Raw genomic sequence first — 17,502 nt, 5'->3', positions numbered from 1 at the left:
TGGGGCCCTCCTCATGTGTGGCCCCTGGTCTCCGCCTACTCTTCCCATCATGCCTCTCTCACTGTGTGCAGCAGCGGGCAGCTCCACGTGCTCGGCGATTTAAACAGAGGGAGGGGCGGGAAAGTGTGTCACTGCGGTCACGTTGTCCCGTTTTCTGCCGTGTGCGGGTATGGTGGCCCCCGCTCGCTAACATCATCATCATCATCCAACAGAGCGCGCAAGCTGTTTGAAAACATTGGGGTGAGACAGGCTCCACGTGCGACACACACTCTCACCTGGGCCCGCGCGTCTTCTTCTTCTTCTCATGGTGGATTTTGAAAACGCGTGTGTGCTTCTCTTGGAGCTCCGTGTGAACATGGTCGTCATGGAGACAAACAACAAATATATATATATATATACACACACACAATTTTTCTTCAGTCTAAGCCCCCCCCCCTAAACTTGAGTCAATCAGGAGATGTTTGTTTCACATGATTCCAAAAAAAACAAGAAACTCAAACTCACTCAAACTTTATTTACACATGAAAACTTTGACAGAGAAATCACAACAGGGCACATGACAAACCAACAACAACACCAGTCGACATCTAGTGGACACATGAAGAAATAAACAGCGTCCATCAGATGAGAGGACAAGTAGAGAGAAAGATTAACCAGTCACTGAGACGGAGGACACGTTTCTGAGGCTGAGAGAGAGAGAGAGAGAGACACAGAACGAGAGGCAGGGAGAAAGACAGAGGGGGGGGGGGGGGGGGGGGGAGACACAGAACGAGAGGCAGGGAGAAAGACAGACAGAGAGGGGGAGGGAGGGAGAGAGAGAGAGAGAGAGAGAGACAGACAGTGAGGGAGGGAGAGAGAGACACACAGAAAGAGGAGCAGGGAGAAAGACAGACAGAGAGGGGAAGAGAGAGAGAGGGACAGAAAGAGAGGGAGGGAGGGAGGGAGGGAGAGAGAGAGACAGATTAGTTCAGTTTTACAGGTGTGGACTGTTTTTGTATCTTTGTGTTTTTGTATCTTTGTGTTTTTGTATCTTTGTGTTTTTGTATCTTGAGTCAGTGTGAACAAGAACAAATGTGAGACTTTCAGAATAAAAGTCTAATATAATTAGAGTCATGTGAAAGAAAGGAAATGTTTTACATGTGTGTTTGTGTGTATGCTGATGATCAGGTGTATGTTGGTGCCATGTTACCTTCAGTCCACACGTGTCCACAGGTCGTCCGTCCCTCCGCACCGACAACAGCTGAGCTTGTCCGTTGCTCGGGTAACCCTCCTCCACCTCCAGGTGACAAACCACAGACGACGACTTCAGGAAGATCAACTGACGCTGAGCAGGACACCAGTCAATGGCAAAACTGTCACACACACAAAAAGTTACACATTCAGTCTATACACACAGTATGTTAAACACAGAATCTCTCTCTCTCTCTATATATATATATATATATACACAGTTATATAAAGTCTATACACACACAAATCCAGCGACTGTATATAAAGACGATCAGAGTCTGTATTATTGGTTATTGATGTGATTATTGATCAGGATTCACCTGGACCTCAGGGCCTGGACCTCAGACAGCAGCTCAGCCTGACCCACGTAACACTGCATCACCTCCAACAGGGCGGCGCTCAGCTCTGCCCGTCTGCCCGACGAACAGTCCTCCACCAGACCGGCCGTCCCCTCGTCCACCTGCAGAGACCAATCAGCTGTCAGATCAGGTGTCCAGGTGTCCAGGTGTGTTCAGGTGATCGTGTCTGCATGTACCTGAAGTCTGAAACGGTCGTCCATGCTCCAGCTGACTGACAGCTTCAGCGGCTCCAGCTCACTGGACGACAGGTCAGAGGCTGGGCGTGGCCTGAGCTCTACACACAGCTCTGATTGGTTGAGGGACAGCAGTTTGAGCTGCATGACGCTCTGCGCTGCAGAGACGTGCTCCTGCAGCCTGACAGGTAACAATAATAACACATTTATTGTACCGCACTTATCTAAACATGTCACAAAGTGCTTCACAAAATATTGGCAAAAAAAGAATGTCTCGTCAGCGGAGCCGAGGAAGAGACGATATTTCCAACGCAAACAGAAAATTCTGAATTTGAGAGATAAGACTCCGTCTAAAGCCAAATCCTGATATACCAGCTGTTCGTCTATTGTTGAGAATGTAATGATCAGTGGTGTCAACAGGAGCAGGAAGACGGATCAAGATTTGGATTTTTCAGTAAAGGCTGAATTTCAGGGACACGGCCAGAAGGAGAGAAATTCATAAATGTGAGTAGACTGAGGCCAACAGTGCTGATTGCTTCATTAAGAGTGAGGAAGACGATGTTGAGAGGAAGAACTTGTGAGTATTTGAAGATGCTCTCAGAGCAGAAGGAGCAGAGTTTGAGTCTCTTGATGATTTCTGGGATTATGACGACTGCTGCTGATTAGTTCTGAGTAAACAGGTAAACGGGAAGTAGAGTTAACGACCAATCAGAAGGCCTGAATGACCTGAGGACACTCACTCGTCTCTAAGATGCTGCCAGTTGATCAGCTGCCTGACCGCTGCCTCTGACTCCACCCTCAGCTGGCTCAGCTGACGATCACATGACTGCAATGCATTCTGGGCCTTCAGTATAGACTCCTCCATCTGTTCATACATCTGCTTCTGAGGGGGAGGAGGAGGAGAAGAAGAGGAGAGAAAGGGAGGATGAGGAGGAGAAGAGGAAGAGGATACACATAGTGAATGGAGTTGTGTTTAGTTTGCATCTCATGCAACAGAACTTGTGTGATTGGATGTTTCTTGAGTGGAAGTCTCTCCTACTTAGTAACGCCATGGTAACCATCTTACTTTAACCATAACACCCTAGCAGCTCGGGGTTTACCGATTCCTTTAACAACGATTCGAATCATGATTCGTGGTTGCCCATATGATTCAATATTTAGTCTCTGACTAAACACGCTGGCGAGGCCTGAGGCTTCTGCAGAGCTGACTTCACATTGCGCTGCTGCTGCAGCGGGAGCGCTGCAAGAGGTGCCTGGACCGTCGGTGTTGTGTGATGAAATCCCATGGCGCTTGACATGTTGCCGTGGTACTTTACTTGACCTTTACATATCCTACAAACAGCGAGCGACTTATTTAGATCATCTCCGTCTGTGCAAAAGCCAGGCAGACTGAATCGAGTAACGTTTAACGCCTTTATCATTAAAACCACATCCATATAAAGTCGTGCTTAAATCCAACGCGTTATTTCTAGTATCGATACAATCGATTGATTACCTTTTATAACGATGTCAGATCGAGGCAGTAGCTCAGTCCATAGACTTGGCTTGGGAACCGGAGGGTTCCCGGTTCAAGTCCAGCATGGACGGAAGTTGGAGAGGTGCTAGCTCACCTCCTGGGCACTGCCGAGGTGCCCTTGAGCACCCCCAATTGCTCCCCGGGCGCCTTCATGGCTGCCCACTGTTCCGTGTGTGGTCACTGTGTGGATTGTTTTCCGTGTGTGCTCCGTTCACACGGATGGGTTAAATGCAGAGGTCAAATTTCCCCATGTTTGCATGTTGCTGTGTGCGGGACCAGAAAGAGGATCTGAATCTGAATATATGTCGTCCGGAAGGCCAACGTGCCGAGCCCAGATGGATGTAGTTGGATCGTAGGACTATAAATCGATACATCGATGTAGTAGATGAATCGTTACACACTACTAGCAACCATTCTGTAGTGGTTTGTGTGAGAGTGTGTGTACCTTGCTGTGCAGCTGTTGGACCAGCTGTGTGAGTGTGTGTCGTTTGTTGTTTATCTGTTGGACTCTGTCCTGCACAGATCTGAGCAGAGCCTCCGTCTCCTCCACCCCCGACCGGCTGTCCACCTTCAGAGCCTTCCACCTGCCCCGAGCCCCGCCCTCTGACACACAAACACACACACACACAGAGCTGTAGAAGTACTCAAGTCATTTGTGTGTGTGTGTGTGTGTGTGTGTGTGTGTGTGTGTGTGTGTGTGAGAATACCAGGCTGGGGGGGGCAGGGCTGAGTCACCAGTTGCTGGACAGACTCCAGATCCTCCAGGAGAGACATCATGGAGTCCAGGACGAAGAGCTGACGCCACAAAACCTTCTGAACACGACGACTGTCCTACACACACACACACACACACACACACACACACACACGAACGAACACACACACACACACACACACACAAACATTTGTATTCAAGTTTTGTTTAAAATTGTTACACAACACAGACTGAGTGTTTTCACACATGAACTGTAAAATGTGTCCTGACATGTTGTGTGGACATGTTGGGTAGTCAGTGTCAGCAGGAACACGTCAGGAACATATCAGGAACACGTCAGGAACATGTCAGCAGGAACATGTCAGGAATACGTCAGGAACATGTCAGGAACATGTCAGGAACACGTCAGGAACATGTCAGCAGGAACATGTCAGCAGGAACATGTCAGCAGGAACACGTCAGGAACATGTCAGGAACATGTCAGCAGGAACACGTCAGGAACATGTCAGCAGGAACATGTCAGCAGGAACACGTCAGGAACATGTCAGGAACATGTCAGCAGGAACACGTCAGGAACATGTCAGGAACATGTCAGCAGGAACACGTCAGGAACATGTCAGGAACATGTCAGGAACACGTCAGGAACATGTCAGCAGGAACATGTCAGGAACATGTCAGCAGGAACACGTCAGGAACATGTCAGGAACATGTCAGCAGGAACACGTCAGGAACATGTCAGCAGGAACATGTCAGCAGGAACACGTCAGGAACATGTCAGGAACACGTCAGGAACATGTCAGGAACATGTCAGCAGGAACACGTCAGGAACATGTCAGGAACATGTCAGCAGGAACACGTCAGGAACATGTCAGCAGGAACACGTCAGGAACATGTCAGCAGGAACACGTCAGGAACACGTCAGGAACATGTCAGCAGGAACACGTCAGGAACACGTCAGGAACATGTCAGGAACATGTCAGGAACATGTCAGGAACACGTCAGGAACATGTCAGCAGGAACACGTCAGGAACATGTCAGCAGGAACATGTCAGCAGGAACATGTCAGGAACACGTCAGGAACATGTCAGCAGGAACACGTCAGGAACATGTCAGCAGGAACACGTCAGGAACATGTCAGCAGGAACACGTCAGGAACACGTCAGGAACATGTCAGGAACATGTCAGGAACACGTCAGGAACACGTGGTTCAGTTCATGTGTAAAGACAGCCTCAGATATTAATCAGTTATTCTGACCGTCAGGTAAAGAACCATCATGGCTGCTTCAGCAGAGTCCGACTGATCAGAGTCTCCACGGAGATCCAGCAGAGACGAGTCACAGCTCTGCAACACACTGTAACACAACACAGACACACAACTGCTTCATGTGACGCAACACAGACACACAACTGCTTCATGTGACGCAACACAGACACACAACTGCTTCATGTGACGCTTCATGTGACGCAACACAGACACACAACGGGGAGAGTTAGCTCGGTGGGTCTCTCAGCTAGCTTCAGCTTTAGCTCCGGAACAATGCCTTCTGTTAATCGAGGTGTTTTAACGGTTTGAATCTAAAGTTAATAAAAACGCGTTAACAACGTTAACAACGTTAACAACGTTAACAACTTTAGCACCGGGTGGATTTTAAACCGTCCGATGTTTTTATAATAAATAAAAACTTACGCTCGAACTTCAGCCATTTTTGTTTTCAAATCTCCGCCACGACTTCACCTGATTGGTCGATTCACAATGACGTGTTGACCCGCTCAGCCAATCACTGAGTGACGAAGTAATGAACAAATAAACCTTAAAATAAAAGCACGATAGAAACGGAACATCAAAATAAAAGACTGAAATAATTTAGATACAGAAGCGACGAGATGTTAAAAGTTTTATTTGTGTAAAATTCATGATGATCACACATTTAAACATTCATCTTGATTTGATATCAGGAAACAGAAGCATATATAAAATATACACTTTTCATTTAAAATATATAGACACAGTGAAGCAGCTGATGAATCACGTCATATTATTATATATAATTATGTACAACTGTATATCATCACATTCATCAGATTCATTTGATATATGAGATTCAATAGCTGCAAAGATACAGTAGATTTAATAGAAGCAGTAGATTTAATAGTTCCAGTAGATTTAATAGAAGCAGTAGATTTAATAGATAAAGTAGATTTAATAGAAGCAGTAGATTTAATAGAAGCAGTAGATTTAATAGATGCAGTAGATTTAATAGATAAAGTAGATTTAATAGATGCAGTAGATTTAATAGATAAAGTAGATTTAATAGATGCAGTAGATTTAATAGATGCAGTAGATTTAATAGAAGCAGTAGATTTAATAAAGTAGATTTAATAGTTGCAGTAGATTTAATAGTTGCAGTAGATTTAATAGATGCAGTAGATTTAATAGATGCAGTAGATTTAATAGTTGCAGTAGATTTAATAGATGCAGTAGATTTAATAGATGCAGTAGATTTAATAGATGCAGTAGATTTAATAGTTGCAGTAGATTTAATAGATAAAGTAGATTTAATAGATGCAGTAGATTTAATAGATGCAGTAGATTTAATAGTTGCAGTAGATTTAATAGATGCAGTAGATTTAATAGATGCAGTAGATTTAATAGATGCAGTAGATTTAATAGTTGCAGTAGATTTAATAGATAAAGTAGATTTAATAGAAGCAGTAGATTTAATAGATGCAGTAGATTTAATAAAGTAGATTTAATAGATGCAGTAGATTTAATAGTTGCAGTAGATTTAATAGAAGCAGTAGATTTAATAAAGTAGATTTAATAGATGCAGTAGATTTAATAGTTGCAGTAGATTTAATAGAAGCAGTAGATTTAATAAAGTAGATTTAATAGTTGCAGTAGATTTAATAGTTGCAGTAGATTTAATAGATGCAGTAGATTTAATAAAGTAGATTTAATAGATGCAGTAGATTTAATAGTTGCAGTAGATTTAATAGTTGCAGTAGATTTAATAGAAGCAGTAGATTTAATAGATGCAGTAGATTTAATAGATGCAGTAGATTTAATAGTTGCAGTAGATTTAATAGTTGCAGTAGATTTAATAGATGCAGTAGATTTAATAGTTGCAGTAGATTTAATAGAAGCAGTAGATTTAATAGATGCAGTAGATTTAATAGATGCAGTAGATTTAATAGTTGCAGTAGATTTAATAGAAGCGGTAGATTTAATAGATGCGGTAGATTTAATAGTTGCAGTAGATTTAATAGATGCAGTAGATTTAATAGATGCAGTAGATTTAATAGATGCAGTAGATTTAATAGATAAAGTAGATTTAATAGATGCAGTAGATTTAATAGATAAAGTAGATTTAATAGAAGCAGTAGATTTAATAGTTGCAGTAGATTTAATAGATAAAGTAGATTTAATAGATAAAGTAGATTTAATAGATGCAGTAGATTTAATAGTTGCAGTAGATTTAATAGATGCAGTAGATTTAATAGATGCAGTAGATTTAATAGATGCAGTAGATTTAATAGTTGCAGTAGATTTAATAGATGCAGTAGATTTAATAAAGTAGATTTAATAGTTGCAGTAGATTTAATAGAAGCAGTAGATTTAATAGATGCAGTAGATTTAATAGATGCAGTAGATTTAATAGTTGCAGTAGATTTAATAGATGCAGTAGATTTAATAGTTGCAGTAGATTTAATAGAAGCAGTAGATTTAATAGTTGCAGTAGATTTAATAGATGCAGTAGATTTAATAGTTGCAGTAGATTTAATAGATGCAGTAGATTTAATAGATAAAGTAGATTTAATAGATGCAGTAGATTTAATAGTTGCAGTAGATTTAATAGTTGCAGTAGATTTAATAGAAGCAGTAGATTTAATAGATGCAGTAGATTTAATAGTTGCAGTAGATTTAATAGTTGCAGTAGATTTAATAGAAGCAGTAGATTTAATAGTTGCAGTAGATTTAATAGATGCAGTAGATTTAATAGTTGCAGTAGATTTAATAGATGCAGTAGATTTAATAAAGTAGATTTAATAGTTGCAGTAGATTTAATAGAAGCAGTAGATTTAATAGATGCAGTAGATTTAATAGTTGCAGTAGATTTAATAGATGCAGTAGATTTAATAGTTGCAGTAGATTTAATAGAAGCAGTAGATTTAATAGTTGCAGTAGATTTAATAGATGCAGTAGATTTAATAGTTGCAGTAGATTTAATAGATGCAGTAGATTTAATAGATGCAGTAGATTTAATAGAAGCAGTAGATTTAATAGATGCAGTAGATTTAATAGATGCAGTAGATTTAATAAAGTAGATTTAATAGATGCAGTAGATTTAATAGATGCAGTAGATTTAATAGATGCAGTAGATTTAATAGAAGCAGTAGATTTAATAGTTGCAGTAGATTTAATAAAGTAGATTTAATAGATAAAGTAGATTTAATAGATGCAGTAGATTTAATAGTTGCAGTAGATTTAATAGTTGCAGTAGATTTAATAGATGCAGTAGATTTAATAGTTGCAGTAGATTTAATAGATGCAGTAGATTTAATAGTTGCAGTAGATTTAATAGAAGCAGTAGATTTAATAGATGCAGTAGATTTAATAGATGCAGTAGATTTAATAAAGTAGATTTAATAGATGCAGTAGATTTAATAGTTGCAGTAGATTTAATAGATGCAGTAGATTTAATAGATGCAGTAGATTTAATAAAGTAGATTTAATAGATGCAGTAGATTTAATAGTTGCAGTAGATTTAATAGATGCAGTAGATTTAATAGTTGCAGTAGATTTAATAGATGCAGTAGATTTAATAGATGCAGTAGATTTAATAGTTGCAGTAGATTTAATAGATGCAGTAGATTTAATAGATGCAGTAGATTTAATAGTTGCAGTAGATTTAATAGATGCAGCTGCAGCGGCGCATGTCCTCCCGCTCAGGTCACGTGCTCTGTGTTGACTGAGGAGAAACAAAAATCTCTGCAGCAGAGACACAGCTAACAGCTAACAGCTAGCGGCTAACAGCGCAGAACCATCCGGAGGTTTAACACCGACAAAGTATGAGTTAGCCCGCCGGGGACCGGTGACGTTCACAGGTAAGATTCACCAGTCGGTCCGGATGCGTCAGTGATGCTGCACAGACCTGCTGCTAATGCTAGCACACCACTAGCAGGCTGGGCTAGCTGGACAGCTAACTGCGAATTTGAATGTGTTAGCGTCAGAGCGCGTGAAGCTAACGGACAGGTGTGCGTGTGTGCGCGTGTGTACGCAGATGTTGATCTTAAAGGAAGCATCTGGAGCGGAGGGTTAGCTCATAATCAGGTCAATGCTAATGCAGCTAGATGTGGACTGATGTGGACTGAAGTGGTTTGATGTGGACTGATGTGGTCTGATGTGGACTGATGTGGTCTGATGTGGACCTGGACTGATGTGGACTGAAGTGGTTTGATGTGGACTGATGTAGATTCTAGAGGGAACGTGAACCGTGACCAGCAGGTGGTGCTGTACCTCAGTTCGACGACTTCCTTCAGATCGACGCAGGTTTCACGTGACTGTCTGCAGCTGTTTCCATGGTTACCATCTGGGTCACTGTGTTCCAGGGTCGTCAGGTGACTGTCGGTGTTTCAGCAGCAGGATGCCCATCCCCCCCCCACCTCCTCCACCAGGGGGACCCCCGCCTCCCCCCACCTTCAGCCAGGTGACAACACACACACACACACACACACGCACACACACACACACACACACGCACACACTCACACTCTCTCACGCACGCACGCACACACACACTCACATACTTTCACACACACACTCACATACTCTCTCACGCACGCACACACACTCACATACTCTTTCACACACACACACACACACACACACACTCACATACTCTTTCACACACACACACACACACTCACATACTCTCTCACACACACACACACACACACATACTCTCACACACACACACACACTCACATACTCTTTCACACACACACTCTCACACACACTCATAGTTAATAATGTTCGATGTTGAAGCAGACGTCTGCGTTCGTTTCATTCTTATTGAGAGACGTGTTTCTGTCTTTGTTTACAGTCTCTGACTCCTCCCCCTGATGTGACTGAACATGTTGCATTAAACTCACCCTGTCTGTTGTTGCTCCGCCCCCCAGGCCAACACCAGCCCCCCAAAGCTGAACAGGGAGGAGGTCAAAGGTCGCGGCGCTCTGCTGTCCGACATCTGTAAAGGCACCAAACTGAGGAAGGTGTCGGTGAACGACCGCAGCGCTCCGCTGCTCGACAGTAAGATTCAAACACCAAAGAGCCAAACACCTTCCACAGAGCACCCATACATTCGCTTATACCAATACCTGCACCAGCAACCGAGCCAGTCCAGACAGCAGGGGGCGGCGTCAGAGGAGCAGAAGAAGACGGCCGGAGAGGAGCACTCTGCTCTGTCCCTGGAGAGTAAGACAACCAACCTTCTGTGATACTGAGGCTGTCTGCAGGAGGCTCAGGGTCAGAGGTCACACAGACGCCAGGGAACACACACGTCTTGACCACGCTGGTCATCACACTGTCCCCGATTTATAAAACTATCCAGGTCCTCACAAACACAGACAAAGCAGTGGTCAGTGTTTGTTGAGCCACAGTTTGATGCAGTGATTTGAAAACAGATGCAGGCTTTTGTCCTCACACTTACAGGAAGTCTCTGAATTTATTGTCTCTTAAGACTTTTAGTGACAGAAAGGACACACAGAGGCTACGCCCACAAACCTGAAAACACGTCATGTGACCATTCACTTACACAACAGGAAGTAGATGGAATCTGCAGTTGGTTGCTTAGTAACAGAAACTCCTCTGAAGGAGGAGCAGTGATGGTGAGAAGTCAGAGCAGAGATTTCTTTTCTCTGAGCGACGACGAGGTGGAACTGTTCCTGACAGGAAGTGTGACGTCTGCGTCGTCACTAACAAAAGTCTCAGTTACTGTTCAGACTAAAACACAAAACCAGAGTTTTCAAACTAAAACCAGATCAGTTCACACACGTCTCTGATCCAGATTGTGATGACTGTGTAAACAGGAGATGTGACTCGACTCATTGTTTTTGTGCTTGTTTTTATTCGTGTTTATTTGTCATTTTAATTTCTGACATGATTGAAGGAACAGGTTCAAAATCAGTGCATCAAACTCTCTGTGTGTGTGTGTGTGTGTGTGTGTGTGTGTGTGTGTGTGTGTGTGTGTGTGTGTGTGTGTGTGTGTGTGTGTGTGTGTGTGTGTGTGTGTGACATCAGATCCTGTAGCGTCCTGCACAGCTGCTGCACTGTTGAAAAATAATCTTTGTCGTCACAACGTTTCTTCGACTTCGGTGAAAACCGTCACAAGGTCGGAGAAAAGATGTGACTGTTAAACTCGTGACAAACCTGTGCTTCATTAGAGACTTTTTATAAAAACTGACGGAGACTCTGGGTCCAGAGAGTGAAGCCAGTGTGTAAGTGCCTTGTATCTGTATTCTCTCTGTGACCAGCAGGGGGCGACTCCACTGGTAGTTTCTATAGAAGTCTACAGAAAATGACTCTTCACTTTATAACGTCAGTAAACATTTTCCTCAGGAATTTATATCTCAACCTCTAGTTTCACTCACCTGTCCTCTCGTCCACTCTCTGTCCTCTCGTCCACTCTCTGTCCTCACATCCACTCACCTGTCCTCACATCCACTCACCTGTCCTCACGTCCACTCACCTGTCCTCACATCCACTCACCTGTCCTCACGTCCACTCTCTGTCCTCACGTCCACTCACCTGTCCTCACATCCACTCACCTGTCCTCACGTCTGCTCACCTGTCCTCACGTCCACTCTCTGTCCTCACGTCTGCTCACCTGTCCTCACGTCTGCTCACCTGTCTTCACGTCCGCTCTCTGTCCTGATGTCCACTCTCTGTCCTCACATCTGCTCACCTGTCTTCACGTCCACTCTCTGTCCTCACGTCTGCTCAACTGTCCTCACGTCTGCTCACCTGTCTTCACGTCCGCTCTCTGTCCTGATGTCCACTCTCTGTCCTCACGTCTGCTCACCTGTCTTCACGTCCGCTCTCTGTCCTGATGTCCACTCTCTGTCCTCACGTCTGCTCACCTGTCTTCACGTCCGCTCTCTGTCCTGATGTCCACTCTCTGTCCTCACGTCTGCTCACCTGTCCTCACGTCCACTACAGTCACATCACGTTGTTATTGAAACAGAAACCTGCTGATAAATGAATCGTTTCTGAATATTTGAGTCTGTTGTTGTCTGTTGGACAAATCGAGACATTCAAAGACGTTTTAAATCAATAACGATGAAACGTATTGATTTAATAATGCAGGTAGAACAATGATGAAATGTGTTTTCAACTGTTTGTGTTCTCAAAGATCGTCTCACCTGAGTCTCACATTGTCTCACCTGGTGTCACATGGTCTCACCTGGTGTCACATGGTCTCACCTGGTGTCACATGGTGTCACATGGTCTCACCTGGTCTCAGCTGAGTCTCACCTGGTCTCACCTGGTGTCACATGGTCTCACCTGAGTCTCACCTGAGTCTCACCTGAGTCTCAGCTGGTCTCACCTGGTGTCACCTGGTGTCACATGGTCTCACCTGGTCTCAGCTGAGTCTCAGCTGGTCTCACCTGGTCTCACCTGGTCTCACCTGGTGTCACCTGGTCTCACCTGGTCTCACCTGAGTCTCACCTGGTCTCAGCTGGTCTCACCTGGTGTCACCTGGTCTCACCTGGTCTCACATGGTCTCACCTGGTCTCACCTGGTGTCACATGGTCTCACCTGAGTCTCAGCTGGTCTCACCTGGTCTCACCTGGTCTCACCTGGTGTCACATGGTCTCACCTGAGTCTCACCTGGTCTCAGCTGGTCTCACATGGTCTCAGCTGGTCTCAGCTGGTCTCAGCTGGTCTCAGCTGGTCTCAGCTGGTCTCACATGGTCTCAGCTGGTCTCACATGGTCTCAGCTGGTCTCAGCTGGTCTCACCTGGTCTCACCTGGTGTCACATGGTCTCACCTGGTCTCACCTGAGTCTCACCTGGTCTCAGCTGGTCTCACCTGGTCTCACCTGGTCTCACATGGTCTCAGCTGGTCTCAGCTGGTCTCACATGGTCTCAGCTGGTCTCACATGGTCTCAGCTGGTCTCAGCTGGTCTCACCTGGTCTCACCTGGTGTCACATGGTCTCACCTGGTCTCACCTGAGTCTCACCTGGTCTCAGCTGGTCTCACCTGGTCTCACCTGGTCTCACATGGTCTCAGCTGGTCTCAGCTGGTCTCAGCTGGTCTCACCTGGTCTCAGCTGGTCTCACATGGTCTCAGCTGCCCTCCTGCCCTCACACACTCATTCACCCAGTCTGTGATGTCATTGTAGTGTCGTGTTCTGTAGTGACCTGCTCGCCTGAGGCGGAGCTCTCACCTGTCGAATGGTTGTGGTTCTCAGAGCCCAAAGGAGGCGTAGCATCAACAGGAGGAGCCAATGGGAGCAGAGCAGCAAGCCCATCAGGAAAGTTCTCAGGCGGAGTTCCCAAACTGAGGCCAGTGGGAGGTGACGACTTTTGTTTTATTGGTTCTTCAAATCATTGGTCATTTATTTACTGTTCTATAAGATTTATGTATATTTGAATGTTTATACTAATTATTACTGTTACTGTTTCTATTGGATGTTAGAATTTATGATTTACTCTCGTACATTGTTAGAATTGTTCTTTTTTTCCAGACGGCTCCTCTGGACGTTTGCCCTTCACCCGAGCCGCTGCCCCCCGCCCCCCAGGTCATCACCATGACGATGCAGAGAGCCCCTCCCCTCAGGCGCTGTCGCCATCGGAGACGAGTCGCTCCCAGCGTCCTTCACTCCCCAACCTTTCCACCTCTCCCTCCCCCTCCTCCCCCTCCTCTGCTGCCTCCTCTCCCTCCACCGGCATGAAGCACTCCTCCTCCGCCCCCCCTCCCCCTCCTCCTCTCTGTCGCCGTGGTAATGCCCCCTCCCCTCCCAACTCATCCTCCTCTTACAACAGAGAGAAGCCCCTCCCTCTTGAACCGAACAACACCCCACCCCTCCCCTCAAAACCTCCCCCGTCCCCTGGCAACAGCCGACGCCCTCCCACCTCAGGAGGTAACTCTCCCTCTTCCACTCCCTTCTCCTCCTCTCTGGCCCCACCCCTTCTTTCTTACCGCATCACCAACGGTCTGACAAGTACCGGCGAGGTGGCACCGGAGCTGCCACAGCGTCACAACTCCCTCAGCAACAAAAGGCCGGCCCCATCACCTGGAGGCCACACCCCCACCAGAGGCCCCGCCCCACCGCCTCCACCTGCTTCTCCCACGCCCTCCCAACAGGGCATCAACAGGCCGCCACCCCCTGTCAGAGAGGCTCCAGGTAGAGGAGCAGGTGAGAGAGTGCTGATTTCAGAAATGATGTCACAGTGATGTCATCACTATTAACTTATCGATCTCTCTTCTCAGCTCCTCCTGTTCCCGTCCAATCATCGTCCTCGAGGGCGGCGAGCAGAGAAGCCCCGCCTCCTCCTCACAGAATACATGGTAGCCCCTCCCTCTCATCTGATCCCCACACCAGAGGGAAACCCCCTCCCCCACCCACCCGCACCCCCACTGCGCCTCCTCCTCCTCCCCCTCCTCTCCGCAATGGACACTCCTCCTCCTCCATCCCTCGCTCATTTGTCGGTGAGTCTGTCGGTCTGTCTCTCCATCCAATCAGAGCCAAATGCCGCAGCACAGCTTCCTGTATTGATCAGCTGATCGATCAGTCGCTCATCAGAATTTAAGAAACAAGATCTAAAGACTGAAGAATAAAAACTTGGATTATTGATTACGGGTCGCTTCAGTTTCAAAATAAAATGTTAATGTAAAGACGTTTTTATTCAGGTCGTCGACATGATTATAATCTTTATATATGTTAATAACATGTTTTATGACATTTAAATAAAATGAATGTGTTGGTGAGTTACGTCTCGTCACTTTCATCACTCTCCTTCTTTTCTCCTCATGTGACGTCTCTTCTTCTTCTTTAGACGACTTTGAGTCCAAGTATTCGTTCCATCCCCTGGATGATTTCCCGCCTCCGGACGAGTACAGACACTTCACGAAGATCTACCCGAGCAAGGCCAACAGAGGCAGGTTCACCTCGTCTCTTCTAACTGTAACTTAACTTAAAGGAGACTGATGATCAAACTTATCATGCAAATCCTTTTGTGTTTCAGTGATAAGAGGAGCTCCTCCACTGCCCCCTGTTGGAAGGTGAAGAGAACTGCAACACACACTTAAACATACATACACACACGTACACAAAAACACATCTGCAGCGTCCCTCATCATCTGATCCACACTCACAGCTGATTGGCTGTTACTCGGTCTGACGCAGACGGACGGACAATCTTGTGTCTGCCGAGCCCCCTTTCATTTTTATTTTTTATTTTTGCACGTGCACGTTTTATTTTCCAGAATGTGACTCGTTAAGAAGAACAGTATGTGGCGCCGACAGCTGCTGCAGGAACTTTCATTTCAGTTCTTCAGGATCTTCTAGATTCAGGTTCTGAGGTGAACTAGTCTCTGGATCAGATGACGTCGCCACATCAGCTGATTGGATAAAACTGACCTCAACATTGATGTAAAAGAGACGTCTGGATATCGCACTTCACTTTACTTCCTGCTGCTGCACCTCATTAACATTAACCCATCCTCTGAGTGGTAGCTGTTAGCCTAGCTTAGCATCCCTATGCTAAGCTAGGCTTACTGTGTCCTGAGGTCACAGACCTAAAACGACTTAACCTGCGAGTCAAAGGTCCTGAGGAACCTCAGTGCTGTGAGGTCAGCGAGGTGACAGATTTATTTTGGCAGGATCTGATTGGACCTCAGGGGAGGGGTGGGTCAGAGTTCTGGATGAGTCTTTAAGCTCCAAGACCAGGACCGAAGTGAACCAGAGACTCACCTGGACATCATCAAGTATTGATTGAAGAAACAGGTGAAGAATTAAAGAGTCACATGTAAATGAATTCATGTCAAAATGTTTTTCAATAATTTGACAATTTTTCCGTTGCGAACATTTTTCTGACCCCCACATTTGATTTTTTTTTTTTTTTACATATTTATATATGTGTGTAAACTATATACATGTTGAACCAATTCTTCATTGAACTAACAACATTAACGTTATTTTTAATTCAGGAAATTTGGCGTGAATTTACTACGTTTATCTGAAGTCATTAAATATGTCTTAACCATGATGTCACTTCCTGTCAAACTGAGATTTTGGAAGCCTGTTGTTATGGAGACCCCCCCCCCCCTTGAAGACTATGAATCCTATTGATCAGTTAAAACTGTAAAAAGCTTCTGTACAAACTGAAACCTGTGAAAACTCATCTGATGATGTTCAACTGGAATTATAGATGTAAACTAAGTCTGACTTAAACTGCATGTTTCCTGTGAATAAACTGTTTCCTGTGAATAAACTGTTTCCTCTAAATATTTCCTCTCTGAGATATTTTAGCTTCAAATCTGTTTTTAGTTGTTCAGGGGTGGTAGGCAACCAGACAAGAACCATCCGTTTCTTCTAGGTTTAGTTTTTGGGGTCATTTCTGGAGGAAGAGGAGACATGTTATCATTATTTTCAGTCTCTGATCTTTATTTACACTGGTTTTATTCATAATCTACTTATAAAGTTAAAATATAATATTTATTATTCGTCTTTGGTCTGTACACAAGCAGTCGAGGTGAAAACATGAAAAAGTAAATGTTGCTCTGCAGCAAACTCTGTCCTCTGTCAACAGGATTGGAGTCAGACCATTAGAATGTGTGACAGGGCTTTTACAACGATCGCTGATCCTCTGATGGAAACGGGAGAATCCCCGTTAAGAATCAGGAGAATTGGATTGGGTTAACTTTATTGGTTTAACTTAAGCAGTTCACCGTCTTTCCACCAAGTGTCTGTTAGATGAGTCCTGGAACTCGCAAGAGGAAAATGATGTTTCTTCAGTCATGTACATCTTGTAAGAGAAAATAATTTAGGATCCCATGTTTAGGGTCACCTGACCCTCTGGCTCCTCCCAAAGCCTCTTTTCATTGCTCGATTTGATTAAAGATTGTAAGTCCTCATTAGTCCCAATCGAAGAAAGCGAGACTCTGGAACATGTCTGATGTGAGATTCATCAAAGCCTTCTCTGCTCCAGTAGAGTCTGCGTTCAGACCATAGACTGTATATAAAGAGGTTCAGACCAGCTGATGTTCACCTGTGGGAGGTGCAGGAGGAGACCAGGAACATTCTGCTCTGAGGCTGCTGCTGGATCAAACCTCAGCTACACCTCTGTTGGTGGAGAGCGTGTTGTCTCTCCAGAAGAGAGGAGATGGGTTCAGGAAGTGTAGGTAATGAAATCACTGATAAAATAGAACAAGTTGATTTAAGGACGAGATCAGAAAAACCTGAGAGCTTCAGTATTATCAAGGAATTTTCAGGCAGAGAGGAG

General features: G+C 44.7%; 2 protein-coding genes across 7 annotated transcripts; one reads left to right on the top strand and one right to left on the bottom strand.

Annotated features, from left to right (window-relative positions):
- Positions 1–494: 494 nt before the first annotated feature.
- On the bottom strand, positions 495–5,823 carry LOC109646552 (ZW10 interactor). The gene is made up of 9 exons (XM_069525286.1): positions 5,681–5,823; positions 5,249–5,345; positions 3,986–4,109; positions 3,724–3,881; positions 2,503–2,645; positions 1,766–1,943; positions 1,551–1,690; positions 1,190–1,352; positions 495–686 (listed from the first exon to the last, which is right to left on the bottom strand). Exons 1-9 carry the CDS (start codon positions 5,695–5,697, stop codon positions 621–623), a joined length of 1,086 nt encoding a protein of 361 aa, XP_069381387.1. The 5' UTR covers positions 5,698–5,823; the 3' UTR covers positions 495–620.
- Positions 5,824–8,920: 3,097 nt separating this feature from the next.
- Positions 8,921–16,505, top strand: LOC109645375 (WAS/WASL-interacting protein family member 2-like). 6 transcript variants are annotated; one of them, XM_069525173.1, is made up of 9 exons: positions 8,921–9,099; positions 9,604–9,701; positions 10,174–10,303; positions 13,398–13,571; positions 13,743–14,414; positions 14,489–14,707; positions 15,055–15,156; positions 15,244–15,280; positions 15,485–16,505. In XM_069525173.1, the coding sequence occupies exons 2-9, from the start codon at positions 9,639–9,641 to the stop codon at positions 15,489–15,491; spliced, it is 1,404 nt and encodes a 467-aa protein (XP_069381274.1). In that variant the 5' UTR covers positions 8,921–9,099; positions 9,604–9,638; the 3' UTR covers positions 15,492–16,505. The 6 variants fall into 6 exon arrangements, with proteins under 6 accessions (XP_069381274.1, XP_069381273.1, XP_069381270.1 ...); XM_069525172.1 differs by having other exon boundaries at positions 10,174–10,468; positions 14,489–14,566; XM_069525169.1 differs by having other exon boundaries at positions 8,922–9,099; positions 10,174–10,468.
- Positions 16,506–17,502: the final 997 nt, after the last annotated feature.

The sequence above is a fragment of the Paralichthys olivaceus genome, chromosome 5 (assembly GCF_024713975.1).
Source record: "Paralichthys olivaceus isolate ysfri-2021 chromosome 5, ASM2471397v2, whole genome shotgun sequence".
Taxonomy (NCBI): Eukaryota; Metazoa; Chordata; class Actinopteri; order Pleuronectiformes; family Paralichthyidae; genus Paralichthys; species Paralichthys olivaceus.
Note: the sequence above shows the minus strand (reverse complement) of the source record. Positions and strands in the feature narration are given on the sequence as shown.